The 14,993-nt window shown below is 52.7% G+C and overlaps 1 protein-coding gene across 4 annotated transcripts in view; it reads right to left on the reverse strand.

The window, feature by feature from the left end:
* KIF1C (kinesin family member 1C) overlaps positions 1 to 14,993 on the reverse strand; it is a 51,214-nt gene that overhangs the window by 3,292 nt on the left and 32,929 nt on the right. For all 4 annotated transcript variants that reach the window (XM_083580804.1, XM_083580805.1, XM_083580807.1 and 1 more), the window contains 12 exons: positions 14,451 to 14,529; positions 13,702 to 13,780; positions 13,248 to 13,393; positions 12,056 to 12,228; positions 11,180 to 11,259; positions 9,657 to 9,732; positions 6,890 to 6,969; positions 6,600 to 6,694; positions 5,036 to 5,119; positions 3,188 to 3,368; positions 2,794 to 2,866; positions 153 to 797 (listed from right to left, as the gene is read on the reverse strand). In XM_083580804.1, the coding sequence (XP_083436930.1) occupies positions 153 to 797; positions 2,794 to 2,866; positions 3,188 to 3,368; positions 5,036 to 5,119; positions 6,600 to 6,694; positions 6,890 to 6,969; positions 9,657 to 9,732; positions 11,180 to 11,259; positions 12,056 to 12,228; positions 13,248 to 13,393; positions 13,702 to 13,780; positions 14,451 to 14,529 (1,791 nt within the window). The remainder of the gene's footprint in view (positions 1 to 152; positions 798 to 2,793; positions 2,867 to 3,187; positions 3,369 to 5,035; positions 5,120 to 6,599; positions 6,695 to 6,889; positions 6,970 to 9,656; positions 9,733 to 11,179; positions 11,260 to 12,055; positions 12,229 to 13,247; positions 13,394 to 13,701; positions 13,781 to 14,450; positions 14,530 to 14,993) is intronic.

The following is a 14,993-nucleotide window of genomic DNA, read 5'->3' on the forward strand; positions in this document are numbered from 1 at the left end:
GAGAAGGCCCTCAGCGCTGCACCTCAGTGTCCGGGCAGAACGATGCACGGTGTTTTTAGGAAGCCGCTATAAATTCTGCCATAAGTCTGAGGCCAGATTCCTATTCTTACCACCACTGCCCCCGTACCCCCCTTGCAGGCCCCCCAGCTCACCTGGGCCGAGATGGGGATGACACGCTCCATCTTGACCACACGGTCCCTCAGCGCCCGGATCTCCTCGTCCTTCATGTTGTTCTGGATCTTCACCTCCTGCAGAATGTCAGTCAGCTTGTCGATGTGGGCCCGGAGGTCGTCCACATCCGCGCCGGGGGTGCCTCCCGTGCGGACCTCCGAGGAACCCCCTCCTCCTCCTCCGCCGCCTGCCGTGCCGTCAGCCTCGCCCACGCCCACCGTGTCCCAGACGTCGCGGGCCACGGCGCGCCAGCTGTCGCGCTCGTTGGGGTCGCGCTTTCCGTACAGGCGGCACAGCTCCTTCATCTTGACGATGCTCAGGGCCTCGATCTCCTGGCGTGAGTGGCGGAAGTCGTTGAGGGCCACCTCGTAGCAGATCTCCTTGACCGCCTGCATCTTGAGGTCGGCCAGGGTCAGCCAGCGGGGGTCCTTCGCCGCCCGCCGACGCTGGGGGATCTGGTAGACGCGGAGCGGCTCCCGCTTTTTGCCCGAACTGGGCAGGCCGCAGCGGCGCACAATGGTCTGCACCTTGGTGGCCGGGAGCTTCTCGCGCAGGGATGAGATCAGGCGCCAGCTCTCCTCGCAGGAGCGCTTGTCCGAGTCGTCCCCGCTGTCAGAGTCTGCATACTGGGGAGACGGAAGGAGGGGGGGCACAGCTGAGTTTCTGCAGGGGGGCAGCGGGGACTGTACTGGGCAAATCCCAGAAGTACTCCAATCTTAATGGTTTAGTATTCAAGGGTATAGCAAAGCGCCCTTCTTGAAAAGATATTCTCATATCTCATTTGTATACCGCCTTCATCGACAGGCCACGGCATAAAACACATAATGTAAGAATAATAAAAGAGAAGTGGGTGGGACAAAACCTCCACTGCTTTAAAAGACTATAGTTTAATAGCCAAAGGCTTGGTTGAAGAGGAATGTTTTCGCCAGGTGCCGAATGAAGGCTCACGGTAAATCTCCCTGGGAAGAACATCCCACAAGCAGGGAGCCACCACAGAAAAGGGCCCGTCCTTGTGTTGCTGGACCTTTCGTGGAAGAGGCACATGAAGACGAGCCTCGGATGAAGATTGCAGGGTTTGGGTTGGCTCCTATGGGGAGAGGCTATACAGTGGACCCTCTGGATATGGACTTAATTCGTTCCGGGGGTCCGTATGTACCCCAAAAAGTCCACATCTAGAGGCACTGCTTCTGCGCACACGTGCGGTGCAATACAGCGCTTATGTGCATGCGCAAAGCGCTTCTGTGCATGCATGCATGGTGAAACCCGGAAGTATACACTTCTGAGTTTGCCGCGTTCGCAATCTGAAAGTTACGTTACCTGAAGGTCACCTAACCCGAGGGTCCACTCTATTGGGGTCCTCAGCCGTTTGAAGTTTTATAGGTCAAAGCCAGCACTTTGAATTGGATCCAGAAACTAATTGGCAGCCGGTGCAGTCGGACCAGGATTGGCGATATAGGCTCAAGCTATATCTGGCTGCCAAATTCTGCCCCAGCTGAAGTTTCCGAACCGTCTTGCGAGGCAGCCCTGTGCATAGGATTCAGCAGCACTGCTTCGCCTGACTGTAGAGTCGGAGTCAGTGCAGCCATTATATGCTCAAAACGGTTTTGCCTTGGTGAGCAGAGCTCCAGTCTCTCTCGCTCACACATACAGAATAGGTTTGTGTGTGCTTGTGTTTGATTTCATTTCCCACTGAGACACACGGTCACTCAGTGCTATTAGTATATATACAAATGTTCAGCTCATTTAATACTATATAGAAGCTTTGCTCTCAAGCTTCTCACAGGTGAAGAGTATGTTTTTAGAAACCTTTATTATTTGTAAAGGGAATATTTTGTACGAGTTAATATTACTTTCTCAGCCTTTTGCGGCTGTGCTGAGTCTTTGCCCTTTCGTCCTTTGGGGCTGTGTGACCCTTTAAAATTTAACAAGTTAGTAACTTTTTAAAGGGACGCGGGAAGCGCTGTGGGTTAAACCACAGAGCCTAGGGCTTGCCGATCAGAAGGTTGACGGTTCGAATCCCCACAACGGGGTGAGCTCCCGTTGTTCGGTCCCTGCTCCTGCCAACCTAGCAGTTCGAAAGCATGTAAAAGTGCAAGTAGATAAATAGGTACCACTCTGGCGGGAAGGTAAACGGCATTTCCGTGCGCTGCTCTGGTTAGCCAGAAGTGGCTTAGTCCTGCTGGCCACATGACCCGGAAAAACTGTCTGCTGACAAATGCCGGCTTTCTCGACCAATAAAGCGAGATGAGTGCTGCAACCCCAGAGTTGTTTGCAACTGGACTTAACTGTCAGGGGTCCTTTATCTTTTACCTTTTTAAAAATCAATGAGTTGCAAAAAGAAACACCTGGTGTTGGTGGGTGCATAGGGTCCACAATCAGCCCCGGAAACAAGATTGGCTTTGAGATTTATAGGCAGAGCTGGAACTGGCTGACCAACTGCCTGTTTGCTTCTGGCCTGCAAACTCTCTGCACCCGGGACCACCCCCTCTCCAACAGAATGCCAACAAAGAGGGCAGCCTATTGGGTGCTGCTCTGTAAAGTGGGTCACTCCTGCCCTGCCTGCTCCTCCCGCCCTACACTGGAGAGGTATGGGGCAACAGAGACATGTAGACATGTACACACCAGTCTTTGCTGCTCCAGAAGCAAGTCCGCCTCCTCCTTCTCACGACGATATTGCGTCTCCAGGTCCTGAAGCCTTTTTGGAAAAAAAAGGGTGATGGGGAAAAGGAGAGGACAGAAACACTAAATTGTGACGGAGACACAGGAGAGGTCCCACCCCACAAGTCACAAGAAACAGCCCCCCTCTTCCCTACAGACCTTCTGAGGTGCTGAGATCGGCAGAGGGGGTCCCCTCCACCCCCAGAAGCTCAAAGGGGGTGTGCGTGTGACCCAGGACAGGGCCTGCTCTGCGGTGGCCCCTGAGCTCTGCAACTCCCTCCCCACAGCGGTGCACCTGGCACCGTCACTGTGCAGGCTTCCGGCAAACGATATCACTGACTAGCCAAGACTCGCCCACCTCTTCTCCATCTCCAGCTTGATGTCAATTCCTTGCTTCTCCAGCAGCTCCCGCTGGGCAAAGTTCCAGTCGACTGGCTCGGCCTGGCTCTCCGCGGGAGTGTTGCGCTCCCGTTCCAGCCGCGCCTGCTCTGGGTGGTTGAAGCGGAAAACGTGGTTCTTGCCCATGACGATGCGGTTCCCTAGATAAGGGAGGAGGAGATGGGAGGAGGGAAGGAGACATGTCAGCCAAGGAGGAGAAAGAATTATTAGGGGCCACCGCAGAGCAGGCCCTGTCCTGGGTCTCACGCACCCCCCCTTTATAATAATAATATAATAATAATTTATTATTTATACCCCACCCATCTGGCTGGGCCTCCCCAGCCACTCTGGGCGGCTTCCAACAAAACACTGAAATACAATAATCTATTAAACATTAAAAGCTTCTCTAAACAGGACTGCCTTTAGATGTCTTCTAAAAGTTTGGTAGTTATTTTTCTCTTTGACTTCTGGTGGGAGGGCGTTCCACAGGGTGGGTGCCACCACCGAGAAGGCCCTTTGCCTGGTTCCCTGTAACTTGGCTTCTTGCAGCGAGGGAACCGCCAGAAGGCCCTCGGCGCTGGACCTTCTGGGGGCGGAGGAACAATTATTGCTCTGAAGGCATCCATATTTCAGGGTGTGCGGACGGGGTTTATGGTGGCACCCACAGAAACTAGCCCACGCCTAAGTGTGGCAGCCATTGCTCATTATGCCATGTACGTTCTGCCTTTTTTCTCCAGGTAGCTAACGTGGTTCTCCCCACCTCCCCATTTAATCCCCCCCCAAATAACCCAGCAAGGTAGGTTAGACTGAGAGCGAGTGACTGACCCCCCAAGGTGAGCTTCATGGCCAAGTGGGGAGATTTGAACGCTGGTCTCTCCTGGGTCCTTGTAGCCCAACACTCTAATAAGTGCTGCACCACCTCTGGCTGTGGGCATGTTCTTCCTGCACAAACACGTCGCACACACAGATGGGCCCAAGGAGAGTCTCACAGGAAGGGAGGCAGAGTTTTGCTCTGTTTAGATCAGGATCCTCCTGTTTGATGGATGTTTAAAGGTAAAGGGTAAAGGGACCCCTGACCATTAGGTCCAGTCGCGGACGACTCTGGGGTTGAAGCGCTCAACTCGCTTTATTAGCCGAGGGAGCCGGCGTACAGCTTCCGGGTCATGTGGCCAGCATGACAAAGCCGCTTCTGGCGAACCAGAGCAGCGCACGGAAACGCCGTTTACCTTCCCGCCGGAGCGGTACCTACTGATCTACTTGTACTTTGAGGTGCTTTCGAACTGCTAGGTTGGCAGGAACAGGGACCGAGCAACGGGAGCTCACCCCATCGCAGGGATTCAAACCGCTGACCTTCTGATCGGCAAGTCCTAGGCTCTGTGGTTTAACCCACAGTGCCACCCGCGTCCCCTTTGATGGATGTTTAGGTGCATTTTAATGAACAGAGTGAAACATTATGAGTCATTGCAAGAATGAGGTGTGTGTGTGTGTCTAGCTTATTTTTTACTTGTCATCTTGTAAATACTGTTTTATACATTATAAATGACTTTTTGATTTGTGAACCATCTAATATGACATATGCTGTAATTGGTACGTTCAGCTTATTTTTTAGCTGCAGGTTTGCAAACAGTGTTTTATAGATCGCAATGGTTTGACTGATGATTCATTAATTGCACTGTGTGATTTATACCGTTCTGTTCTGTTCCGTTATTGTCATTTATTGTTTGCAAGCCGCTTTGGGGTTTGATTGATTGGAAAGCAGCACAGAATTCCAATAATGCAACTGGTAAATCGACCCAATTGCTCACTGCACCACTCAGGAAAAGCTGACCTGATCTCAGCACCAGCGGCTCCAGCACCTGCTTCCCGTTGACGTAGGTCTCAGCACCTTCGTGCGGCTCTAGGGTGACGACCACTGAAAGAGGGAGGAGAGGGAGGCAAAGATCAGGGACACTTTCCCGGAAAGGGTGGGCTGGCTGGTGGCGGTAAGGAAGCAAGCAGCACCCACTAGCACCCTCTCTACCCCTGCCCCCCAAGTCCCCAGGCCTTCTGGGGTTGCTTTGCTAGGGGGGAAAGAACCCACTGGGATGTGAGATGGGGAAAAACAGGAGCACCTATTCCAATGGCCTCCCTGATTCTATAACTCACCCCCAGGGGCCCCTACCCTATAAAATAAGCATTGCTCAGAAGAGCGGTTTGCATGAACCACTAAGGGAGATTGTCAAAAGCGTGACAATCAAAAGCACACATATTCAAAAGCCAATTGGGAGGAATTTTCTGACAGTAAGAGGCAGTGGTGTAGGTCTCCTCCGCTGGGAGGTTTCTGAGCAGATGAAGAAGAAGAGGAGTTTGGATCTGATATCCCGCTTTATCACTACCCGAAGGAGTCTCAAAGCGGCTAACATTCTCCTTTCCCTTCCTCCCCCTCAACAAACACTCTGTGAGGTGAGTGGGGCTGAGAGACTTCAGAGAAGTGTGACTGGCCCAAGGTCACCCAGCAGCTGCAGGTGGAGGAGCGGAGAATCGAACCTGGTTCACCAGATTACGAGTCTATCGCTCTTAACCACTACACCACGCTGGCAGATGATGTCGGGCTGTCAGCTGGGATTCCTGCACTGCATGGGGCTGGGCTAGATTGACCCCTGGGGGTCCCTGCCAACTCTACAATTCCATGATTATTCTGTGTTCTCATTTCGTATTGTTAACTGCCCTGTGGTGGTTGGATGAAGGTTGGCCTGCACATTTCATAATTTATAATAGTGAAGATGATTCTATAAAACTACTACATAGAACCATCTAATCTTTATTCCTGCAATGCAGGAATCTCAACTAAAGCATCTGAGATAGATTGCTTAACCTCTGCTCAGAAACCTCCAAGGAAGGAGAGTCTTCCCAAGGGAGTCCCTTCCACAGCCAAACAGCTCTTACTTGTCAGGAGGTTTTTACTTACTTTCTTTTTCTTATTTGGTTTCCTAAACTCACCAAACTGGTGAACATGGCCCAGGGATACTGGCTTCTCAAAGTCTGGTAGCCATTTACACCTCCAGTGCCCCCCCGCACCACTTTCTTGCCCCCTGGGGCTGCTTCCCACCATTAAGTCCTCCTGCTTTGGGAATCACTGACATACAGCATGAGAGACTGAGAGGGTGGGAGGCAGCTCAGGCCCCCGAGTCAGCAGACCCACACACTGACACCTCCCCGCACCCCTGCCAGGACCCACAGACACCCCAGTACCTGTTGGCATGTGGCCCCACGGCGAGGCCCCCCTGCTCCACGCAAGCACAAAAGAGATAGGAGAGGAGGAGGAGTTATTACAGAAAAGGAACTCGGAACCCCAAAGGGAGAACTCTCCAAGTTCTCGAAGGTGCCTGTGCTCCTTAAGCCACCTGGCTCACCTTCTCCAGACTCGTTGGTGACGCTGCTGAAGACGCAATGCTGCTCTCTGATGAACTGGCCCGTCAGTTTGATATCCACGTTCTGCTGGCCAACTCTGCAGCGGGAGAAGGAAGGGTTCCCGGAGAGAGGGAGAAAGAGAGAGAGACGGAGATGTTTTTTGTTGTGAGCTGCCTTGGGCTCTTTGTACGAATACAACTTTGATTAATTAGTAATATGAACAAGGATCAGCTCAGAAGGACCCCTTTCGCCTCTCCGTCCCACAAACCCGCCACAGCCCCGAGGGCCTCACCGGGTGATGCCGTCCTTAATGTGGTAGAGGAGGCATTCGGACATCAGCGGATCCTCGTTCAGGTTTACCAGGTGTGGAGTCTGCGTTAAGACAAGAGGCAGACAGAGATCAACGGAAGCCCTCCTTCACACGGCCATACGCCCTGCCCTCCACAGTCAGTGCTCAATAGTTTGTATAAACGTTAGGGTTCATTATTGTTTCACAGGATGTGTACCACTTTAAAAGCCAGGGCGCATATGCTGACCTAGTTTTTACAGCTGTTGTAGCAGGTGCTGATAAGTCACTGTAGTTAGCTGTGTCAGCAACTGTGAATATAATGGGCAGTATGTACCTTACTATGCCCTGGTGGATAGACGGGCGACGATTGTAGACACTATGTAAGATGTATGTTTGGGAAGTCGTTATTAAACCTTGCAAAGATATATTTGTGTCTCTTCAGTGTTTCCATCTGTATGGGCCACTCTGAACGCACTCTGCGACGTGTTTCAAAGCCCAATAGTCAGAGGAAGCAATAATAATAATAATAATAATAATTTATTTATACCCCGCCCATCTGGCTGAGTTTCCCCAGCCACTCTGGGTGGCTCCCAATCGAGTGTTAAAAACAATACAGCATTAAATATTAAAAACTTCCTTAAACAGGGCTGCCTTCAAATGTCTTTTATAAATAAGATAGCTGCTTATTTCCTTGACATCTGATGGGAGGGCGTTCCACAGGGAGAGCACCACTACCGAGAAGGCCCTCTGCCTGGTTCCCTGTAACTTGGCTTCTCGCAGGGAGGGAACCGCCAGAAGGCCCTCGGAGCTGGACCTCAGTGTCCAGGCTGGACGATGGGGGTGGAGACGCTCCTTCAGGTCTACTGGGCCTTTGAGGCCATTTAGGGCTTTCAAGGTCAGCACCAACACTTTGAATTGTGCTCGGAAACATCCTGGGAGCCAGTGCAGATCTCTCAGGACTGGTGTTACGTGGTCCCGGCAGCCACTCCCAGTCACCAGTCTGGGAGTCACCAGTCACCGCATTCTGGATTAATTGCAGTTTCCGAGACATCTTCAAAGGTAGCCCCACGTAGAGCGCATTGCAGTAGTCCAAGCTTGAGATAACCAGAGCATGCACAGCTCTGGCGAGGCAGTCCGCAGGCAGGGAGGGTCTCATCCTGCGTGCCAGATGGAGCTGGTAGACAGCCGCCCTGGACACAGAACTGACCTGCGCCTCCATGGACAGCGGTGAGTCCATAATGACTCCCAGGCTGCGCACCTGGTCCTTCAGGGGCACAGTTGCCCCATTCAGGACCAGGAGCAATGCTGCTGAACAGTGGCGTAGCGTGGGTTGTCAGCACCCAGGGCAAGGCAAGTAAATTGCGCCCCCTAACCCGTGGATTTGCGCCCCCTAACCCGTGGATTTGCGCCCCCTAACCCTAACCCCCAGATGTTGCGCCCGGTGCGGCCGGCACCCCCTGCACCCCCCACGCTACGCCACTGCTGCTGAACTCCAGTTGCTGGAAACTGCAGGAGGGGAGAGTTGCTCTTGCGCTCGGATCCTGTTTGCAGGTTCCCCATTGGGGCATCTGGTTGGCCACTGTGAGGACAGGATGCTGGACTGGACGGGCCCCTGTGGGCCTGATCCAGCTGGGCTCTTATGTCAGGAGGAGGCCAGGAGAGAGAAAGAACAGTGGTGCTGCCCCCTCGTGGCCAGAACAAAAGGGTGCATTTTCACACCTGTGGCTTTTAAAAGCCACTGCCAAGACCAGAGCCGCCTGCTGCAAATGCATCAGCTGGGAGAAACTGGCACCACCATGTGGCCATTACTTGCAAACACACACAGAGAGAGAGGAGATACTAAGCTGGTCAGCAAACCCTCCCACAGGCTGATTTCACAGAAGCATAAAATTGGGGTCCTGAGGATCGCCCAGTCCAATGCAGGAATACGCAGCTGTCCCTATCTCTAAAATTTCGGCACCTGTCTGTCTCGAGACACAATGGAGTGCACCTCCAGGGGGTGAAGTCAAACTGTTGGAGAATCACAGCGCCTGCTGTGGCTGCAGAGACTGGGATCTCATGACGGTTGCTTGCCAGGTTGCTTTTGCTGTGTTAGCAGCACCCAAGTGATCTCCCTAGGGTGCAGGCCTGGGCAGTATATAGGGGGGTCCAGGGCTGCCCAAACAACAAGGCCCCACTCTCGGCCTCATTGAGGGGGTCCAAAGGAAAGCAGAGCAAGACACTGGGCACAGGAATTGCTGGAAGGAGGCGCATGAGGCACCATCCGACCGCCTTAGGGAATCCGCTCAGGATTTGTGGAGGGTTTGCTCCTGAGATGGTTTCAAAAAGGCTCAGATTCCATGGGTAGGCAAACTAAGGCCGGGGGTCAGATCCGGCCCAATCACCTTCTAAATCCAGCCCGCAGACGGTCTGGGAATCAGTGTGTTTTTACATGAGTAGAATGTGTGCTTTTATCTAAAATGCGTCTCTGGGTTATTTGTGGGGCATAGGAATCCGTTCATTTCCCCCCAAAAAACCTAGCCGCCCCCCGACAAGGTCTGAGGGACAGTGGACCGGCCCCCTGCTGAAAAAGTTTGCTGACCCCTGGCTCAGGCAATGGAAAAAGACCCCCCCCCCACCCCAGCTCCATCCCAGGAGACCCTGGGAAGCTTTTGCTTAAATGGGGAAAGACTGAGCCCCCTCTGCTGGCTTTGGCAAGTCGTAGGCCTTACCCCACCAGCCATGCCCAGTGAAGCCTACGGACGCCTGTCACTGCAACACCGATGCTTACCTTCTTGGGCGAAAAGACCCCCACAGTGCCCCCATCCTCCCGGAGAGCCACGCCCATCTCTGCCAGGAGAGCCTCTCTGCAGGGAGAAAAGGGAGACAGACAGGCAGGTTTCAGATGGGGATGGGTTCAACATTTCAGCAGTTCTCAAAAGGGCATGGCTGCCCTGTGTGTGTGTCTGGTTGTGCGAGAATCAAAGGAATGAACCAATAAAGGTTGGAAGATTCAGGGCGCGTGAAAAGAAATCCTCGTTCACGTAGCATGTAGTTGAACTTTGGAACTCCCTGCCACAAGAGGCAGGGATGGCCACCTCTTGAAAAGAGGACGGAACAAATCCATGGAGGAGGGGGGCTATTAGCCATGGTGGCTCTGGAGGCAGCGATGCTCCAGAACACCAGTTCCTGGAAACCGCAGGAACGGAGAGTTGCTCTTGTGCTCGGATCCTGCCTCCAAGCTTCCCACAGGCGTCTGCTTGGCCACTGTGAGAACAGGATGCTGGAGTGCATGGGCCATTGGCCTGATCCAGCAACCAGCCTCTTATAGCCTTTCAGAACCTCCAGGTCCAGAGGCAGTCTATCTCGGTAGTTTGGCTCATGTCACTTTTTGGCTTTGCATGATTCATCCGCTGGCGTTCAAGTGCTTCCATTCTCCATTTTCACAGCCAGAAAGGGCTTGAAGAATTATTTCATGCTAATATCTGTGGGTGGTATTCAACTCAAGTTTTTCCTCAGAGTAGGCCCATTAAAAATAAGCAATGTGACTAAGTTGTATCAATGGATTTCAACGTGTCTACTCTGTGAGTCCATGGCAGTGTAGTGGTGACGTTGTCGGACTAGGACCTGGGAGAGGACCAGGGTTCAAATCCTCTGACTTGGCCATGAAGCTCACTGGATAGTGACTTTGGGTGCCAGTAACTGTTTTCTCTCAGCTTAACCTTCCTCGCAGGGTTGATGTTTGGGGGATTAAATGAGAAGGAAGGGGAGAAGGGAAGAAGAAGAAGAAGAAGAGGAGGAGGAGGAGGAGGAGGAGGAGGAGGAGTTTGGATTTGATATCCCGCTTTATCACTACCCGAAGGAGTCCCAAAGCGGCCAACAATCTCCTTTCCCTTCCTCCCCCACAACAAACACTCTGTGAGGCGAGTGGGGCTGAGAGACTTCAGAGAAGTGTGACTGGCCCAAGGTCACCCAGCAGCTGCATGTGGAGGAGCGGGGAATCGAACCCAGTTCACCAGATTACGAGTCCAGGCCACTTTGTGCTCCTTGGAGAAAGAAGGAGGGGCGTAAACACTACAGATCAAATCAATGATAAAACAAAACTCAGCTAAACACCACCTAAACGCCTCGGCCAACCTGGCACCCTCCAGGTGTTTGGAACTATAACTCCTTCCCACCCCAGCCAGTATATTTGCACCCACCACACTCCTTGAGGGAAAGAGACTACATGCTGCTCGGATACAAGCGAACATTCTTGCTTGGGGGGGGGATTTAAAGGGAGACCCCCGTGCCAGAGGGGTTTATCCCACTCACCGCTCCATCCGGATGGCCTCTGTTTTCCGCAGCTTTTCCTCCCAGGTCTCGTTGAGCTCCGCGATGATCTTTTCCGTCTCCTACGAGGACAGGGAAGCAACTCAGGGCACAGGCGAGGAAAGCCGCTCTGTTTACCACCATTCCCCGCCCAACTACTCCCTACGGCCCATTATAAGCGAGTGCCTGTGGTGCAGGAAAGACGAGGCAGCAGGCCACAGGGAGAGAGAGAGTTTCCGCCGCGAGTGATGCTGAATTGGAGAAGCTTGAAACGGCAGGATGTGGGGAAATGGCTAAAGGCTTGGAGATGTGCTGGTCTGATGGGACACAAGTGGGAATGAGGACCCTCAGCTCAGGACCACCTAGAAAGCCAGCCCAAGCCTTTGGTGAGATGACGGAGGGTGACCAGGATAATTGAGGGTCTGGAAACAAAGCCTTGGGAGGAACAGTTGAGGCAACTGGGTCACTTGACAGGGTGTGTGTGTGTCTGTCGGGGGTTGGAGGAAGAGCAATAATAATTTATTTATACCCTGCCCATCTGGCTGGGTTTCCCCAGCCACTTTGGGCTGCTTCCAACCAAATATTAAAAACAATACAGCATCAGACTTTCAAAACTTCCCTAAACAGAGCCACCTTCAGTTGTCTTTTAAAAGTAAAATAGTTGTTTATTGCCTTGACATCTGCTGGGAAGGCGTTCCACAGGGCAGGTGCCACCACCGAGAAGGCCCTCTGCCTGGTTCCCTGTAACCTCACTTCAAGACACGCTGCCCCCTCCCCAGCTAACCCAAGCCTGGGTTAGGCTAGCCTGGGGCAGGCTAGTTAGACGCAAGTCCCCCTTTCCGAGTGGTCTGGAGTTAAGCGCCTGCCCCCCGATCTCACCTGGAGCCTCTCCATGGCCTCTTCTGTGCAAATCATCTCCTCCTCCATGTTGGGGTATGACTCAGACTCCCCGTTTAGGGGCAGGGGCTCCAGAAGGAGGGAGGAGTCCTCACTCGGGGCAAAGGGCGAGAGGGGGAGGCCCAGTCCGCCCCCCGGGTCATCAGGTTTGGCACCTGCAGAGTGGGAAAAACACCACCATCAGGCACACAGGAAGCCAGCCATTGCGCCCCCTTCCTCCACCCGCCAAGGAAACAAGCCAGGCTTAGCTGTGATTGCAGCACTGCAGGGGGTTGGGCTGGATGACCCTTGGGGGGCCCGTCCAACTCTGCCGCTCTATTATTTCCATCTGTCAGAGAAGGAGGAGCAGAAATTGCTTAAGAGATGAAGAGCCTGCTGGATCAGGCCGAAAGGGGCCCCATCTAGTCCTGCATCCTGTTCTCTCAGGTGCCTGTTATGGGATCCAGGCAGAAGAGTCGCTCTCCCCTCCTGGGGTTTCCAGCATCTGGCAGTGGGATGCATGGCTGCCTCCAAATGTGGAGGGAGAACAAAGCCACTGTGGCTTGTAGCTTCTCTACCCCAGAATCCTAGGTGTGTCACCTGAAATCATCTGCAGGACTTGGGAGTTTGCAAGCTGTTCTCAAGGCTGCAACATCAGCCTCATTCCTTTTTCCTCATCCCTCCCACACACCCTTTCCTTGTGTAACGTCTACCCTGATGGAAGAATACCGGGGAACTTGCCTTGGCGTCTTGCCTATATAGGTAAAGGGACCCCTGACCATTAGGTCTAGTTGTGGCCGACTCTGGGGTTGCAGCGCTCATCTCGCTTTATTGGCCGAGGGAGCCGGCACACAGCTTCTGGGTCATGTGGCCAGCATGACTAAGCCACTTCTGGCAAACCAGAGCAGCGCACGGAAACACCGTTTACCTTCCCGCCAGAGTGGTGCCTATTTATCTACTTGCACTTTGACGTGCTTTCGAACTGCTAGGTTGGCAGGAGCAGGGACCGAGCAACGGGAGCTCACTCCATCGCGGCGATTCGAACCGCCGACCTTCTGATCCGCAAGTCCTAGGCTCAGTGGTTTAACCCACAGCGCCACCCATGTCCCTTGCCTATATGGCAGGAGCTAAATCCCCAGCACTCAGACTTCACCCCTTCCCTCCCTTCCTCTGGGGCACTCTCCTGCCCCCTTACCAGCGAAGGTGGTGGCCGAGAGCCCCTGGGCAGAGAGGAGGTCTCGGAGCCTGGCCACCTCCTCTTTGAGCTCCCGGATGAGGCGGGCGTTGGGATCTTCGTTGATGACGGCGTTGCAGCGAATCTGCTTGGTGCGGTCGGCATAACTGGATGGGGAGGGGGGAAGTCGGGGTGTTTGTTAATTTTTTGCATTTATCTCCCACCTTCTTCTCCGAGGAGTTCAAAGTGGTGTACAGCTCTTCTCCCCCCCCCCCTACAATTCTATGATTCTTTGATGGGAAGGCGAGTGTGCAAGAGAAAGAAACAGCGAGGGCATATCTGGGCTGCTGGGGTCTTTGCCCCCCAAATGGAGGGGAAACTCTCTGGCTACACCAGGAAGGAGGTGGGCAGTGGGAACAGAATGGGACAAGAGCTCCCCGCCCCCCACCCCAATTTATCTGCTTCTTCAGCTCACCGGAGGGTGCTCAATGTCTCCTCATAGTTGATGTCAGCTGGGCTGAGGGCAGCAATCATGGCTGTGCGGGAATTGCCCCCTGAGAAATAAAAAAGGAGGGGAGACAGGGTAAATGGGGGGGGGGAGGAGGGTGGACTGGAAGTGCTTCTACTTCCTAGTTTATCCCCCCACCCTTTGTGAAAGGCCAAGAAAGCAAACAGATCATATGCAAAGGCTCCTACATTTTTAGAAATCCGCAGGAAAAATGGCAGAGAACACGAAAACTTATTATCTCCAACCCTACAGGAGCAGCGTTCCCCCCCCCCCCAGTTTATATCTATCCCTCTGTCTCATTTACATGCCACCTTTCCCTTCAAGGTGCTCATTTTGACCTGCACATGGTTCTCCCCACCTCCTCATTTAATCTCCACAACAGCCCTGCGAGGTAGACTAGGCTGAGAGAAGACTGGTCGCAACTCAAGGTCACCCTCAGTGAGCTTCATGGCCGCCATGTGGGGGGAGGACCTGAACCCTGGTCTCTCTCAGATCCTAGTCCTAACCCTCTAACCCCTATTCACCACCACCGGCAACAGAGGCTCCCAAAACCAGGGAACCTTTCTCTCCTCCAATCTAGGGTCGTAGATGAGAGACTGTTTTTTTTTATTTAAAAAGTTAAATCCATCCAAAGTCATCTCTAGCTGCTTTCCAGCTCTCTACACCTCCCGCCTCTTCCCCACACTTTGCCCCACATCCCAACCCCAAACACTCACCCAAGTTCTCTTTCAGCAACCAGGTGAGCACCGAGTCACGATAGGGGATGAACTCAGACTTCTTTTTCTTGTTGTTTTGCTGGGGGGGGGGGGGTCAAGAAGGAGGGAGGCAGGTGAAAAAAGGGGGGAGGATTCCTCTCTTTGCCCTCCGCCCCGCCCAATAACACCACCTGCCCCCTGTTTTTATTTATTTTGCATTATTAATAATAATCTTTAAAAAGGGAATAAATGAAAAAGGGGAAATGTGTATTGTAACACTTTATATGCTAATGACTACAATTATGCAATTTTACGCAAATGACTAAAATTCCGTATAGATGCTTCTCTAGTATATAGGTGTTATTCTGATTCATATGTGGTTATTTATAAGCTACTGGTTTTTAAAATAAATGCATTCCAGGTATTGCTTTTATGTATTTCGTAAAATTTAGCACACCGTTTGATTTTGTATAAAAAGAGCAGTTTATCAAAAAAAAAAAAGCAATGAAACTGCCTCTGGGAAAGCATTGCATCAATGGTTAAAGCCTTTGGAAGTTAAAATAA

The sequence above is a fragment of the Podarcis filfolensis genome, assembly GCF_964270895.1.
Source record: "Podarcis filfolensis genome assembly, chromosome: 13".
In the NCBI taxonomy this organism is placed as follows: Eukaryota; Metazoa; Chordata; class Lepidosauria; order Squamata; family Lacertidae; genus Podarcis; species Podarcis filfolensis.